The 15,065-nt window shown below is 43.1% G+C and overlaps 1 protein-coding gene across 1 annotated transcript in view; it reads right to left on the reverse strand.

Moving 5' to 3' along the window:
- The window catches only part of CYRIA (CYFIP related Rac1 interactor A), a 105,349-nt gene that overhangs the window by 24,174 nt on the left and 66,110 nt on the right, over positions 1–15,065 (reverse strand). The window contains exon 3 of the mRNA XM_082671781.1: positions 220–299. Within this exon, the coding sequence (XP_082527907.1) occupies positions 220–289 (70 nt within the window). The 5' untranslated portion in view covers positions 290–299. The remainder of the gene's footprint in view (positions 1–219; positions 300–15,065) is intronic.

The raw sequence follows: 15,065 nt of genomic DNA on the forward strand, positions 1-15,065 counted from the left end.
AGAAAAGCCTGGGCGTATTAAAAAGATATTCTTTGGGGGTGTTTTGAAAATGTATGAAAAGAAAGAAGGAAATGATCTTTGAAGACTCAGAGAAATGCAGAGTGACATTTGGATGTGGTTTAAGTATCACACACAATCTTTATCTTATAGCTTCCCTATCAACAAGCTATAAAGAAAGTGAAAAGTTTTCATCATAATCTTTTAAGTTTTGGAACTTACTTTCAAAATCCAGGAAAAAATGTGGGTAGTTTTCAATTTCCCTGGTAAGGACTTTGAGCAGGTTTCCCATCCCAGCAAACCTAGGAGAGGCAACACAAAACCAAATACCATTAGCAGTATAAAAAACAAGCTTCTTAAAAGATTGGACATTTTTTAATAACTTGCATAAATACCACTGAACCCCTATAACTACATCAGAAGGCCCAATAGAAAGTATCCTTATACCAGGTGATGAGTGATAACTTAGCAACTATTTTTTATTCAAAGAATTAGGTATTTTAGTCATAGGAGGCAGAGTTTACGTATATTCTACAAATTTCTTCCCTTTCCCCTTCACTAATCCCCTGAATCCTTACGGTTAATATTTCAGCTTGGCTTTGTTTCTGTTCCATTGATGTGGGAACACACCATGTCAATGGACAAGCAGAACAGAGAGGGCATTATTAAAATACCTATCCAAAAAGGTAAGTTTCTTAAAGTTCCTGAGGAAAAGAGTTTAGAAAACAGATTTATACTCCCAGGAACCCCTCTTAGCCTGTACGGGAGGTCATGTTTCCCAGGCAAGTCAGAGGCTCTTGCAATTTGACATTTCAATGGTAACGAAATTAGGTACTTCATGAAGTGTAGAAATGGAAAGGTATAATAACCAAAAAGTTTTCTCAATGAAACTGCAGCCTGAGGCATTTGCAAGGGTGAATCAAGTCTATAGAGAAATACAAATTTGTTACATATCTGCAATCCCAACCTGAAAAAATAGGGGAAATGTAGTTATTATTCAAGTAAATAGCACAATTTCTACTGCTCTCAGCTCTAGACATTAAACCGTCCTCTTCAGGAGGCCGTTGTCCATTCATTTATTCTACACATATTTACGGAGCCGTGATTTGATGCTGGGTACTGTGCTCTTTGGAAGGCATTTTTCTAACTCATGATTCAGACACCTCAGCTTGTGAAGGATCAACTTGAAAAATCACTGGTCCAGTAAAAGGGAACTGCAGGGAGGTAATTTTCTATCCACATGGCTTCTGACAGTATTTATGTTGCTATAGGCATTTAAAAAGATAAGCCACTCTAAGAAAGATGTGGTGAAAGAGGAATATACGAAAAGGATGATGTTGTGCATGAAAATACATAGCAAGCAGTTCCCTTAAGTGCAGAAGGTGGTATAATCTAGGCTCCATAATACCCTCTTCTGAGAAAATAACTCATACACTTGCAGACATCATTCACGGTATAAGTCACTAACGTGAAGGTAGAAAAGAGTCTGCTTAGGGAGGGCTGTTTGCAATCCTAGCTCTGTTTCCTGTTAGCTCTGTTATCCGAGGCAAGGTCCTTTACTCTCTAAGCCTCAGTTTTCTCATCTGTAAAAAGAATTTTTGAAATGTATCTATTTCATCCATCACGAATATTAATAAAAATAGAAAGTGTTTAGCACCGTACTTATAGGAAGTGCTCAAGGCACATTACATGATAATTACCACCATCATCATCATGATAATTATCTTAACAGCCTTCAAATACTTACTTAGAATTCTCTTATGGAAAACGAATGAGGTCGGTTATATGTGGCTCTAGGGAAGAGAACCAGAACCAATGAGGAAATAATGAGGAAGACCTTCATTCAGTGCTGTGAAAAAATTTCTAACCATTAGGGTTGTCCGCATATTGGGTGATTTGCCCTGTGAAATAGTGTTTCCTGTCACTGGTGGTGTTTAAGTGGAAATATGGTATATTACTCCTGAAAAATATTATAAAAATGAGTTGGGCAGAAGGTTGGAATAGATACCTCTTAGACCTTGCCTATCTTGGAATATATGAATGTGTGGGCATGTATGACATGTACACACACACAGACACACACACACACACACACACAACAGGAGGCAAACACCATGCTTCTCTCTTCCAAAAGGATCGTCCCTATTCTTTCTGTCATTTTCTTCCTCCCTTGCCTTTATGCACATTTTCTTTTACGGTATTTTTGAGCAAAGCCCTGCATGAGACAGGTTCTGCCAGATTAACACTCAGAACTGGTCTAGCCCATCCCTGCCACTGGGCAACATTCGCAAATCCTCCTGGGTCTCTAGGAAATAATCTGTTTCCAATTTAATGAACAATTCCAACTCAGACCCCGAGGCACTTCGTGTAGGAAGATGATTCTACTGTTTAGTAGCAGCCCTGACTTTCATATAAAATGCCTTAATGGAAGTTAAATATTCTTAATTTCCCTAGCTTTGTGCTATTAACATGTCACAAGAGACCTGAATGGATTTAGCTTCCTGCTAAAAGTCTGACTTGTGTAGGATTTTACTGTCAGAGTGCCTGGGTGGGAAATACATTAAGCCTTTAAAATTAGTAACAGACTGAAATAAACACACGTGGAAATACATCCAGATACTAGCTGGCTGCAGAGTTCTGTTCAAAACGTGACTTAAGCTGGTTGGCTGATGCAGCCCAATATTTTGAAGCATGATTCTAACAACAACCCAGGTCAACTAACTGGAAATATTCTAGATGTACTCTAGACGTCTCACATCCCAAACAGGAACTGTCTGGAACAATAATTGATAATTATGGGATATTATGTAGTATTAGGGGTCAAGTCCAGTCCCATGGAACCTAGAAGACATGCATTTCAATACAAGCTCCTTGAAGAAACACAGAAATAGTTCATCTCCTTCATGGAAAAAAAAAATGATGCTTATTGCTCCCCTCCAATGGGACAAGAATTCATGGAAGTATATTCTGGTTCAAGGTCTGCAATGTGAGTTAGCATTACACAGATGGGCACTGGGTAGAGACCATGGTTGTTTTTTATTAGACCTCGGGCTCCACTTGGGAAGACCCTCACCCAAAGAGCTTTTACTACACCCCCAGCTACATTCTTCATGACAGAGCCTCTCCAATCTTTTCAAACAGCTCCTAAGTGCGTACAAAACACATTTCTATGAACCATGTTACTAATGAGATGGCTTAATCACTGTTAATCACTGTGAGGATTATTTTTTAATATTTGATCTTGTTCAATAAAAGAATTTAAGATAGGGCTTCCCTGGTGGCGCAGTGGTTGGGAGTCCGACTGCCGATGCAGGGGACACGGGTTCGTGCCCCGGTCCGGGAGGATCCCACATGCCACGGAATGGCTGGGCCCATGAGCCATGGCCACTAAGCCTGCGCGTCCGGAGCCTGTGCTCCACAGCGAGACAGGCCACAACAGTGAGAGGCCCACGTACAGCAAAAAAAAAAAAAAAAAAAAGAATTTCCGGTAAGTTATTATACACTATCAGAAAATGCAAATGCTTACATAATGAAAGTGAGGGGAAGAGGAAAATAAAAGGAGAATCATAAGATGAAGGTAGAGAGGCAGGTAGTACATGAACTATAGGTCGTCCAGGCAATAAGATCTTCACATCTGCTGGAGATCAATTAGGATCTAAGCTTCTGAGTGCCAAAGCAAAGGGAAAAAAAGTCTCTTTCAAGATTTGGTGTTCAGAAAATAAAGACAAACTGGTGACACTGGAGAAGTACAGCTTTTTTTTTTTTTTTAAATGAAATAGTGATCTGGCTAAGAGAGAGTTGAGACAAAGAGAAATCTCCTCTTAGAGCTCCCATGGGCACAGCAGTGTTTTCACAGCTAAAAGGCGGGGAGAGAAGCCTGGCTGGCAGTCCAGGACTGTATTTAGGGAAGCCGGGGACTCTAGTTTCCGTGTTCTGTCTGGTAACTCCATGCCTACACTCCTAATGTGACCTGCTGCTGGGTCAGCCCCAAGGAACTTGCCAGATCCTTGCCACTCTCCACTATGGATTGGGAGCTCATATCAGAGAGAATACGGCAATCCAGCAGGTGATGATTCTAGGCAGTTTCTACAGGTAAAGAAGCTGCTTATTAAGTTCAAGGGATAGGAAAGGTCTCCCCAATAATAAAGGAGGAGATGGAGAACCAATGTGAAGGAAGAGGGAAGTACAGCAAAAAATACAGATGTGAAAGTACTAAAATACTAGGAATAGAATTCATAAAGGAGGGTGCTAAGAAGGATTCCAGGCCTAAGGGAGCTCCAGCAATAATTTACAAAGCATGTTTATTATTTAAAACTAGTATGCTGTCTATATTATAAAGTTTAGGCTTATTTTAACACTCACACACACACACAAACACACAATGTCTCCCTTGACAACTTCAGAGATCATCTCAAAGTGAAACCTCCCCGGGACACGTGATAGTTTGCAGTGGTGCCTGTGAGTGTTGTGAGATCTGAATTCACCCCCTCCAGGAGGGTCTGGTAGGGGCAGAGCAAGGGAAGATTACAAGATTTGGTCTCTCAGATGAAGACAGAGGGGAGATGCCAGTTGGATAAGTACTCATGAGGCGATGGGCCTTGCAAACTTTCTTTCTGGCTCTTACTTGGGATGTTTCCTGCATTGGAGACTGGCATTGGAAGGTGGTCCTCTTTCCGTCTGTGGCCACTCTGGATGGCCTTTTGCTCTTAGAGACACCTGTCTTCCTCCATGACCGGGTTCTCCAGGACCGTCTCTTCTCTACCAAAGTGAAGGTGTGTGGGCGTCTGCCACCACGGCTTTGGCTATGTGCTGGGGTTGTTCTCCCAGAGCATTGCAGGTTGGGACTTACTGATAAAGATTAAGACACAGTCTGGAGGATCTGTAGCACAGAGGAGGCTAAGATAAAAATGTGGCCTACTGATATTATCAGAAGATGCACAGTGTAAGTGGTAAATGATGAGCTCCTAGAGAAGAGTTTGAAAGAGCTGCACAAATATGAATCCCTGTCTCACTCCCCCATTATGCTAGAGCAAGTAATCGTAGCTCTGAGACTCGGTTCTTCACCTACAGCAACAATAGTATAATAATCTCTCCTACATGAGATTCTCGCAAAGGCTATTGAAATGAGTGTAAAACTGCTGCGTAAAATACTATAAAACACTGCGCAAATATTAGCTGTAATTACTCAGCATTACAACTCGTTTCATGGTTTAAGTTATTCACGGAATCAAAGAAGTATTACATCCTCAGAATCATATAAGTTGCGTGTTTCTTGATATTTCAGGTTTGGTCTCCCAAAATCCATGACTCTTTATGTAAACTGCTTTAATGTCAAGCTATAATCAGGTAAATATTTAAAGGTATTAATAGCTAGCACCGCAAGAGATTTTCCTACATGCCGAAGACTGTATTTTAGATACCTTTTCTTACTTTATCTTCAAAATATATCTAAGAGGAAGATATGTTGTTTAGGAATGAGAAAACTTAAAGGTATTAAAATTAAATACAGAAGCTAATTTTAAAAATATAAATCTTTATGAAAGAAAACTAAATTTTCAAGAGAACAATATTTATATAAGTGTGTGACAGTTAGAGGCTGGGGTCTTCAGATAACTCTATGTAAGTTAATTCCCATTTCCAACACGAAAATCCCAAGCAGAAACAAATGCTTTGGAAAATAGCAGTAAGGAGATCACCCTTTTAATAAATACTCAAAAAAAATCATCAAAAACTTCAATTTTTAACCAAATGGTTGTGTCTATGTTTACCCCTTTTCATAAATATAGCATATAGCACAAATATCTAATGAAGAAAATCCCGCCAAAGGGACTCATGAAATATCTCTACTGAAAAGGAATGAAATGCTAAAGGGCAAAGGGGCAACACAGATTTTCCAACAGTCAAAAGAGGGGGTCGGTCAGGATCACTGCCCACTCAGGTCCCAGGAGACCTGGTTTATCTTCCTCAACACTGACTCTCTTCGTGACAGTGATCTATCTAAATAAAAGGAAAAATCAAACTCCTATCCTCCCTAAAGGGAATCTGGTAACAGTTTGATGGGAAGTTTCTTCTTTTCCCTTTGGTTTTCTAATAAAAACACCACCTTGGATAATTGCCCCGAGGGAAGTAGTCAATCACTGGTTGAACACCCTGAATACCTGCGGCCTGTGGGAGTGGGGTTTTCAATGACAGAAGCCATGGCTGCAGTGCTCAAGTGATACACATGCTATTTAGGGAGACAGCACAAGTTCAAATTAAGAATGTAATCGACCTGGAAGCACATAACAAGCTTCTGGTAAGTGGTGAGGGCTCAAAAACGTTAACTGAATGTGAAAGTAGTAGTATGTACCCGATACACAGTAAGTACCAACCAGAGTGATGATGATGATGATGTTGAAGATGATGATGATATATGAGAGGGACAAGAAAATGCACATTTTATTGAGGGTCCACTGTGTGCCAGGCACTGTGCTTGGAGCTTTCACACACTTAAGTTCACTCAAACCTTACAGCAATCCTTCAGGTAGTTATAATTCTCGTCATGTATTGGAAGAAGAGGAAATTTAGTTGGTTAAGCATCTTTCTGAAGACTACAGGAAAATAAAAGATATAGCTTGAGCATCTAGGAACTCAAAGTCCATGCTCTTTTCCCCACAGGAGGAGACCTGGGATTCCAGACCCCTAGGAGGCCCCTGTGTGGGGACTCTGAGAGTCCGTGGTCTGTGGAAAGTGCATGCTAAATAATGTATTATTGTACATATATGCTCCTTTCTCTGGGGAGAGAGTTTATAGTTTCTGTTAGATTCCAAAGCAGCCTGCTCTACACTAGTAGCCCCCCAAGGCATGGACAGTGAAAGACATATTTCTCTAGGAATTTAGAGAAGACAGAAAACCACGTGGGGTGGAATCTTCCAGAAAAATTAGCGTCATAGAAGAAGTGAACTCCACCCAGGCATGAAGGACCCTGGGAATCTGTATTGGCAGAAAGGACGCCTCCAGCTGGGGGATCTAGAGTGAGAAGGGAACAAAAGACACTAGTTATGTGACTGGTGAAGTCTTCCCAATACAGAAGGCTTATTCCTCAAGGTTCATGTACAGCAATACAATTTTGAAATGGATTCTTTCACGTTTTTCCAAATTGTCTAGAAAGAGGGCGTTTCTCTAGTCACTGTAGGAGTGTTAATAGTGCCTTTAAAGACTGCCCGCACGTCCCTGCCAAGGGAGGCTCTCATCTCCCAGGGGTGACTATTTGGGATGTATGCATGGTATTTTCTATGACTACTTTCTTGGCTCTGAGCTCAAAACCACTTCCATGGGAGCTGGCTCTAAGGCTGCTCAGTAGAAAACGATGACCCTCCTAAAGAAATCGTCCTCTGCTAACATTTCAGTTCCAAAAAAGAGAAGGGGATAAAAGTGCGCTGCACACACACACACACACACACACACACACACACACACACAGACATGCACATGCCCATTTTTTTTTTCCTATTTAGAACTCGGTTCTTGTTTGGAAGAAAAAAAATAATAAGATTAGTTGTATTCCCAGAGTGTAAAACCAAATAAAATCAACTAGAAGTGACTTTGAAAAGATGTGGCCATAGTTGGTGAGGAAATTTATTTGTTTACTATAAGTAAGACATAACAAAGGACTCAGGCCCAGGGTGTGGGCATTGTGAATTCTGACCTTTGCCTGTGTACAACAAGATTTCCATGCCCAATTCTCATGATTAGAGAACAAGCACTTAGAAAATTTCTTTTGCAGCTATAACTATCGGAAAGGAGACTTTCTAAGCCAATACCACCTTTTATCAATACAGAGCAGAAAGTGAGAAAAAAAAGAACAGCAGCCCCACATGGTTCTATTGCTAATATTTTTCTTAAGGTCTAAGATGATAAATACTCGATGCCTTTACCAGAAGGGATGGGTTTTCTTAGCACTCTGAATGAGACAATACCTTTCAGAATCTAAAATGTCTAGCATCCCTGTACAAGGACTTTAGAAATCAAAGACTTAGATTTTTTAATCTATAACTCCATATTTTGGAGATTAAGACGTCCTGGTTGAGCCTAATATTTTTCTGCCACATAGTTAGCATATAAGCCCCAGACCAATCACGAATACAACAATGATGTATATTTATATAACATCACATCTTTGTCAAAGATGTGTCTGGCCTCATTCATCCTCAACATGAGCATGTGTCAAAGGTAGGGAAGGTGATATTGGACCCATTTTACAGATCAGAACATGTGGGTCAGATATAGTCAGTGTCCTTCCCAGGGTCTTCCAGATGGAAGTCCCAAATATCCTCAGAATACATTCCATATTAGAACTGGGGTCATCTTTTTAAAGCTCTTATTTACAAAAAAGCACTTGCCCAAGGACCCAAAATACATTAGGGCCAAAGAAGGAGCCAGAAGGAAGGTGTCCTGGCTGTCAATCTCTTGCTCTGTCCATTAACACAAAAAGTAAATGAGACAAATTCATTTTTTAAAAGACATTAAAACATAAGGTTGGGGCTTCCCTGTGGCACAGTGGTTGAGAATCTGCCTGCCGATGCAAGGGACATGGGTTTGAGCCCTGGTCCGGGAAGATCCCATGTGCTGCTGAGCAACTAAGCCCGCGTGCCACAACTACAGAGCCTGCACTCTAGAGCCTGTGAGCCACAACTACCGAGCCCACGTGCCACACTACTGAAGCCCACGTGCCTAGAGCCCATGCTCTGCAACAACAGAAGCCACCACAATGAGAAGCCTGTGCACCACAACGAAGAGTACCCCCGCCTGCCGCAGCGAGAGAAAGCCCGCGCGCAGCAATGAAGACCCAACACAGCCAAAAATAAATAAATAAAATACATAAATTTTTTTAAAAAACATGAGATGCATATGGTAGTTCTATTTTTAGTTTTTTAAGGACCCTCCATACTGTTCTCCATAGTGGCTGTATCAATTTACATTCCCACCAACAGTGCAAGAGGGTTCCCTTTTCTCTACACCCTCTCCAGCATTTGTTGTTTGTAGATTTTCTGATGATGGCTATTCTGACCTGTGTGAGGTGATACCTCATTGTAGCTTTGATTTGCATTTCTCTAATAATTAGTGATGTTGAGCATCTTTTCATGTGCCTCTTGGCCACCTGTATGTCTTTCTTGGTGAAATGTCTATTTAGGTCTTCCACCCATTTTTTAACTGGATTGTTTGGTTTTTTGATATTGAGCTCCATAAGCCATTTATATATTTTGGAGATTAATCCTTTGTCTGTTGTTTCATTTGCAAATATTTTCTCCCATTCTGAGGGTCATTTTTTTGTCTTGTTTATGGTTTACTTTGCTGTGCAGAAGCGTTTAAGTTTAATTAAGTCCCATTTGTTTATTTTTGTTTTTATTTCTGTTACTCTAGGAGGTGGGTCAAAAAAGATCTTGCTGTGGTTTATGTCAAAGTGTTTTTCCTATGTTTTCCTCTAAAAGTTTTATAGTGTCTGATCTTACATTTAAGTCTTTAATCCATTTGGAGTTTATTTTTGTGTGTGGTGTTAGGTAGGGCTCTGATTTCCTTCCTTTACATGTAGCTGTCCAGTTTTCCTAGCAATACCACTACTGGGCATATACCCTGAGAAAACCATAGTTCAGAAAGAGACATGCACCACAATGTTCATTGCAGCACTATTTATAACAGCCAGGACATGGAACCAACCTAAATGTCCATCGACAGATGAATGGATAAAGAAGATGTGGCACATATATACAATAGAATATTACTCAGCCATAAAAAGAAACGAAATTGCGATATTTGTAGTGAGGTGCATGGACTTAGAGTCTGTCATACAGAATGAAGTAGGTCAGAAAGAGAAAAACAAATACCGTATGCTAACGCATATATATGGAATCTAAGAAAAGAAAAATGGTACTGATGAACCTAGCTGCAGGGCAATAATAAAGAGGTAGACATAGAGAATGGACTTGATGACATGGGGCGGGAGGGTGAAGGTGGGGCGAAGTGAGAGTAGCATCGACATATACACACTGCCGAATGTAAAATAGTTGGCTGGTGGGAAGCAGCAGCACAGCACAGGGAGATCGGCTAGGAACTTTGCGATGACCTAGAGGGATGGGATAGGGAGGGTGGGAGGGAGGCTCAAGAGGCAGGGGACGTGGGGACATAGGTATGCATATGGCTGATTTGCTTTGTTGTGCAACAGAAACTAACACGGTATTGTGAAGCAATTATACTCCAATAAAGATTAAGTAATAATAATAAAAAAAAACATAAGGTGCGATGTATCACTGCCAGTGGAGGGTTTCTGCTCCATGGTAGTAGGGTCTCCCTAGAACAAGCTAAACAGCGTGTTAAACAGGACATCCCCACTGGTGGTTCGTAACACTGTGTGCACTTCTCTCCTTCCCTACCATGATTATCCTAATTCAGACCCTCAGCAGAGCTTCCGGCACCCTGCAAAGAGCCCCCAAACTGACCCTCCTGATTCCAGTTTTGTCTCCTGCCCATTCGTTTTCATTGTTACAAAAGTAACAATGTGACTTCCTTGCTTAATATGCTTCCACGGCTCTCCAGGGCCCACAGGATGTAACACATACCAGTGTGTGCACTGGATCCAGAAAACCTGGCCTCCAGCCCCTGGCCGTCTCCTCTGTCCCCTCTCTTCCTCTGCACCCCTGGGCCCTCCGCTCATCACACCCTACACTTCTCTAAAGCAGCCTGCTCTTTGTTGCCTCAGGGCCCTTGCACATGTTGCTCCTTCTGTTTACAATTAAAATGACAGCTAACATTTTGTAATGATCTGCAGGCCATAGGGATGAGAGCTTTTCATGTATTATCATATTTTAATTTTCACAACCGCCTTATGAGGTAGGAACTCTTATCATCCCAACTTTAGAGATAAAGAAATAATCTTAGAGGTTTTAAAAGTTTCTCAAGCCCACAAGTGGCAGAGCTGGGTCTGGAAGTCAATTCCATCTGAACTCTAAGCACTGGCTCTCGGCCGTTGTCTCCCCAGAACCTCCTTTCAAGTATGAGTTTGGAAATCAGGACCTTCAGAAGAACCCCCCTAAATCTCCCCTCCTCTTTGACTCTACCTCAAATAAAACAAAACCCACTCCCTTGGGTAAGCTCGGCTTCTCTTTGCTCACCTAACTTGCTGTGTTTACTGTGTGTTCGTGCCTACAGTGTGGACCATAATTACACACTTTCCCCCCATCTCTGAATATAAGGTCTTCTTGGGCAGGGCTGTTTTTACACCTCCTTGTATTCCCAGCACTTAGCACAGGGCCTGGTACCCAGTTAGCACTGGCAAAGAAATCCTTAAGATTGTTCTGTCCAGTGGTACCAAAGCATCAACCAGTCCAAGGCAAAATGAGAAACTAAGGCTATGGCATGAGCCCTGCATTTCTGCTAGAGTTATGCAAACATCTCTATGCTACAGTGTCTTTTATTTATTTTACAAAATGAGAGTGATAGCTGCATCCTAAGTCCCCGAAGTTTATTTTGATATTTTACCGTTTTATGAAATTCCAAAGTCTAGGAGTCACTACCCTGGTCAGTTACTAGGCCCAGCTTGGGAGCAGAGCTGCTGGTCTCTGCTCTGAAGCTGGCGCCTCCAGCTGCACACTGTGGCCTGTGTCTCATTTAGTTTTATGATAAGTCTGATCTCCTAACTACAATGGAGCCCTGAGATTTCCCCAACAGAGTGGAGGAAAGAAGTCCAGTTCTGGCTTCAGGAGTGTTTCTGGCGACTGGATGTGATTGTAGGAGGGCTATTCAGACAATCTGCCCTTCAACCTGATCAACAAGGTTCAGATTTGGAGAAATCCTGATGGCAGCCAGGTTGGCCGCTGCTGTCAGCGACGAAAGAGGCTTGCAGGCTCCCCACACCGTCCCCCAAAAGCAAGTGACCCCTCTGGCTTGCCTCCCATGAACCAACCAGGGAGCTGTCCGAGCAGGGAGAGTACAACCCTGATACGTCTGGTATTCACACTACCCAGAGACACTTTCTCCTAGTAACCATACAACCCATCGTACCTCATTTATACTCCTTGTTTGTTTACAATGATAAGCAAAACCGGTTGACCGTCAGCCTGTAATATATCAGATACAAAATAGGTGGCTTAAAAAACTACTTCTCAACAAAAGGAAGGGTACGTTCCTTAAATGACAGAAGCACCTGCTTTTCTTTGGCGGTGGGGGGGCGCGGGAAATTCATGGATGGAATGAAGTAGCTCAGCCTATAAATTCCGGGAGCAAAACCAGGTGAGCGATTTTAGATAGTTGGGCTGGGCTGGAATTCCCTGCCCCAGCTGCCGCTTCTGCAATGAAGTCATAGGGTTCTCTGTTCCGTTGCCGAAAGTCGTGCCAAGAATCCAACAGATGATTTCATTCCAAGACGAAGGAGGGAAACTAGAGTGAGTCTATTAAGCACTTTCATCTGACAATAAAAATGAGTTAATGGCTAAAATGTGTTTTCAAAACGTTTTAACACTACAAGTAATGGCACTCAAATGGGAAAATGCCTTGAATACCCTCACCCATCATTAATACCACGGTGTCCCTCAAAAGGGCTGGGTGTTCCCGGTGGAATACAAGCTGCTAGAGTCGAGTTGTAAGACAGTCCATGGGAATTCTCAAAAAAATACCGAGAGACCATTACAGAGCTGAACGATTAAGTGCAGGTTTAAAATAGTCCTTTCAATATCTGAGTTCAGTTTTCTAAAATAGACTATTACCTCATCACAGCTAATTTCCCCATAAACATCAATATTACAGCAGCAAAAAGTCTCCACAAGAAATGAGAGTGAAATTAGATTCTTTTTTAGGGAATGAAAGTCAATGTGCCCCCCGCCCCAATTTCCAATACCAGTGAATATGGAAACCATCAAACTGGGACTTTGTTCTGGACCAGCCCACCGCTGGGAAATCATTAGTGAATTTGTTCCCTTCCACTTGTGACATCAAGAACACGGTGAGGAGGAAACTGCTTGATAAGCTTGCCCCTTCCCTAGAAGGAGGGCTGACCGTCACAGCCCACCCAGGCCACTTCTGCCCGATTTCAAAGGGAGAGTGACCCCTGCAGGGCAGCAGTCTTGGAAGTGCCTTCCGCTTACGGAGCAGTGTTGGGAAAGCTGTTTATTCCACCTGTCTCCGATGGCTTCGCTTCAGTCTAGAACCTGAAAGGGAACACGGAGAAGTCGCCCAAAGTTTGGGCTGTTCTGACCATCAGTGATTTAGATTAGACAGACTCTCGTTTCTCTTGGATTACAGATCTCCTTCTTCCAGAATTGATTCTCGGGTATTTCAACCGACAGAAGCCGGGGTCCTCTTTGCTCTGAGTGAGGGGCTGCAGAGGAATCTTGCCCTGCGTGCTGCTGGCCAAGCCCTCCCCCGCCGAGATGCTGGAGCGCCTCCTTACTGCCCCCTCATCTCTCTGAACGGTCCTTCTTAAGTCTCCGCTTCCTCCATCTAACCTTTAAGTGTCTGTCTCCAATGCTCGTTCTTCACACCTTGTCTCCCCGTCCCGCTCTAGCCCCAAACTGGACCTCCCTCCTCAACTCCTGGCCGGTAACTCTAAGTGAATTTCCTGCAAGCATAGCAATTTGGGGAAGATCTTAATGGCCTTAAGTTCCGCCCTTCCCAAATGTCCTCCTCCTTCTTTGTTCACAGAAAGGCATCATCGTCCATTAAATTATGAGCCAGAAACCTGTGTCCCCCGAGATTTCTGCACCTGCTGCCCCCTCTTAGACCTGGTGTCTCACCAAACTCTATCCAGGTACCTTCCACGTCTCCCCTGGCCGTGACTTCTCTCTAAGCCCTTCTCCTGGCTGCAGTCTCCAGCCATTATCTTGGGCTCTCTCTCGCCTCCCCCAATCCAACACCAGATACCCCGAGCACCTCGGATCACACAGGAGACTCTGAGCGCACGTTACAGGAAATGTCCTGTGTAAAGTGAATGCTGGTGAATTAAATCTCTTCTATATGTTATCTCACAATATAACCTAAAAAAAAAAGAGAGAGGAAAAAAAAGAAAAAGGCTCCCCCGCCCCCCGTCCCTGCCTGGCTCTCGGTCCCCGGCAGCTGTTCCACACATCTGTGCCTGAGGTCTCTCTGCCTCCAGAGGTCACTGTCAAGTGGTGAAATATGACCTCACAGGTCAAGGCACCGGGAGGCACAGTGCCCGCAGATGCAGTACTTCTGGGAAGCGAAAGCCCCCTGAAGAACCCCACCTGCCCCAGTGCCAGGGACTGACTTGATTTGTAAGTCTAGGTTTCCAGACACTGAGTTTTCTTAAACGGAGGTCCACCTGTGCAACAAAGGAGGCTTTGGAATTGATGGAGGTGTCAAAGCATTAGGTATATTACTTCCCAGTTCAAAGTTATTTGCGGGGGGGGAATGTCAAAATTACAGAAGTACCAAAAAGACCACCAAAAGCCATTTCACATACTGAAAACCTAAAGAATTTGAAGCCAAGGGAGGTTGGCGCGGTCCATTACATCTCAAGTGTCAAGGTCGGCCAAAGGGCGGAAAACATCCCTTGAAATCTCAGAGGCAGGAGGGGCTTTGCTTTGGTCTCCAGTTTCTGAAAGGAGCAAATGCCTTGATTTCAAAGTACGCTTAATTGCAAACCAAAGGAACGCTTTAAAATAAAACCCCTAGCGTGAACCCCAAGCAAGCACTGAAGACCGTCACTGTAAGCTGGGACAGGAAAGGGGGGGGGTTGGGGGGGGGGAGTGTGCTGAGTGCCTGGGAGGCCGGCTCTCCTGCCTTTCTGAGGCAACTCCCCCGCCCAGCGCGATGTGGAGCTGCTGGGTGGAAGGAAAAAGGCATGTTTCAGTGTAAACGCTCCCCAAGCTGGCTGTCAAATTAAGATGGGTGCAATTTTTCACATGGTCCTAGAACCTGACCCGAAGCTCTCTTTCAAGTTTCAGCTCCTGTGAACACTCTGTGCTTTGGTCACACCAGCGTATGGACAGTGCCAACAGCTCTGGCCTGGTTCTTGCTTCTGTTTTTGTGCTCATATGCTGCTCCCTTTGCTTGGAATGCCCTCCCCCTCTCCTCTGCCT

This window comes from Grampus griseus (genome assembly GCF_964374135.1).
Source record: "Grampus griseus genome assembly, chromosome: 15".
In the NCBI taxonomy this organism is placed as follows: Eukaryota; Metazoa; Chordata; class Mammalia; order Artiodactyla; family Delphinidae; genus Grampus; species Grampus griseus.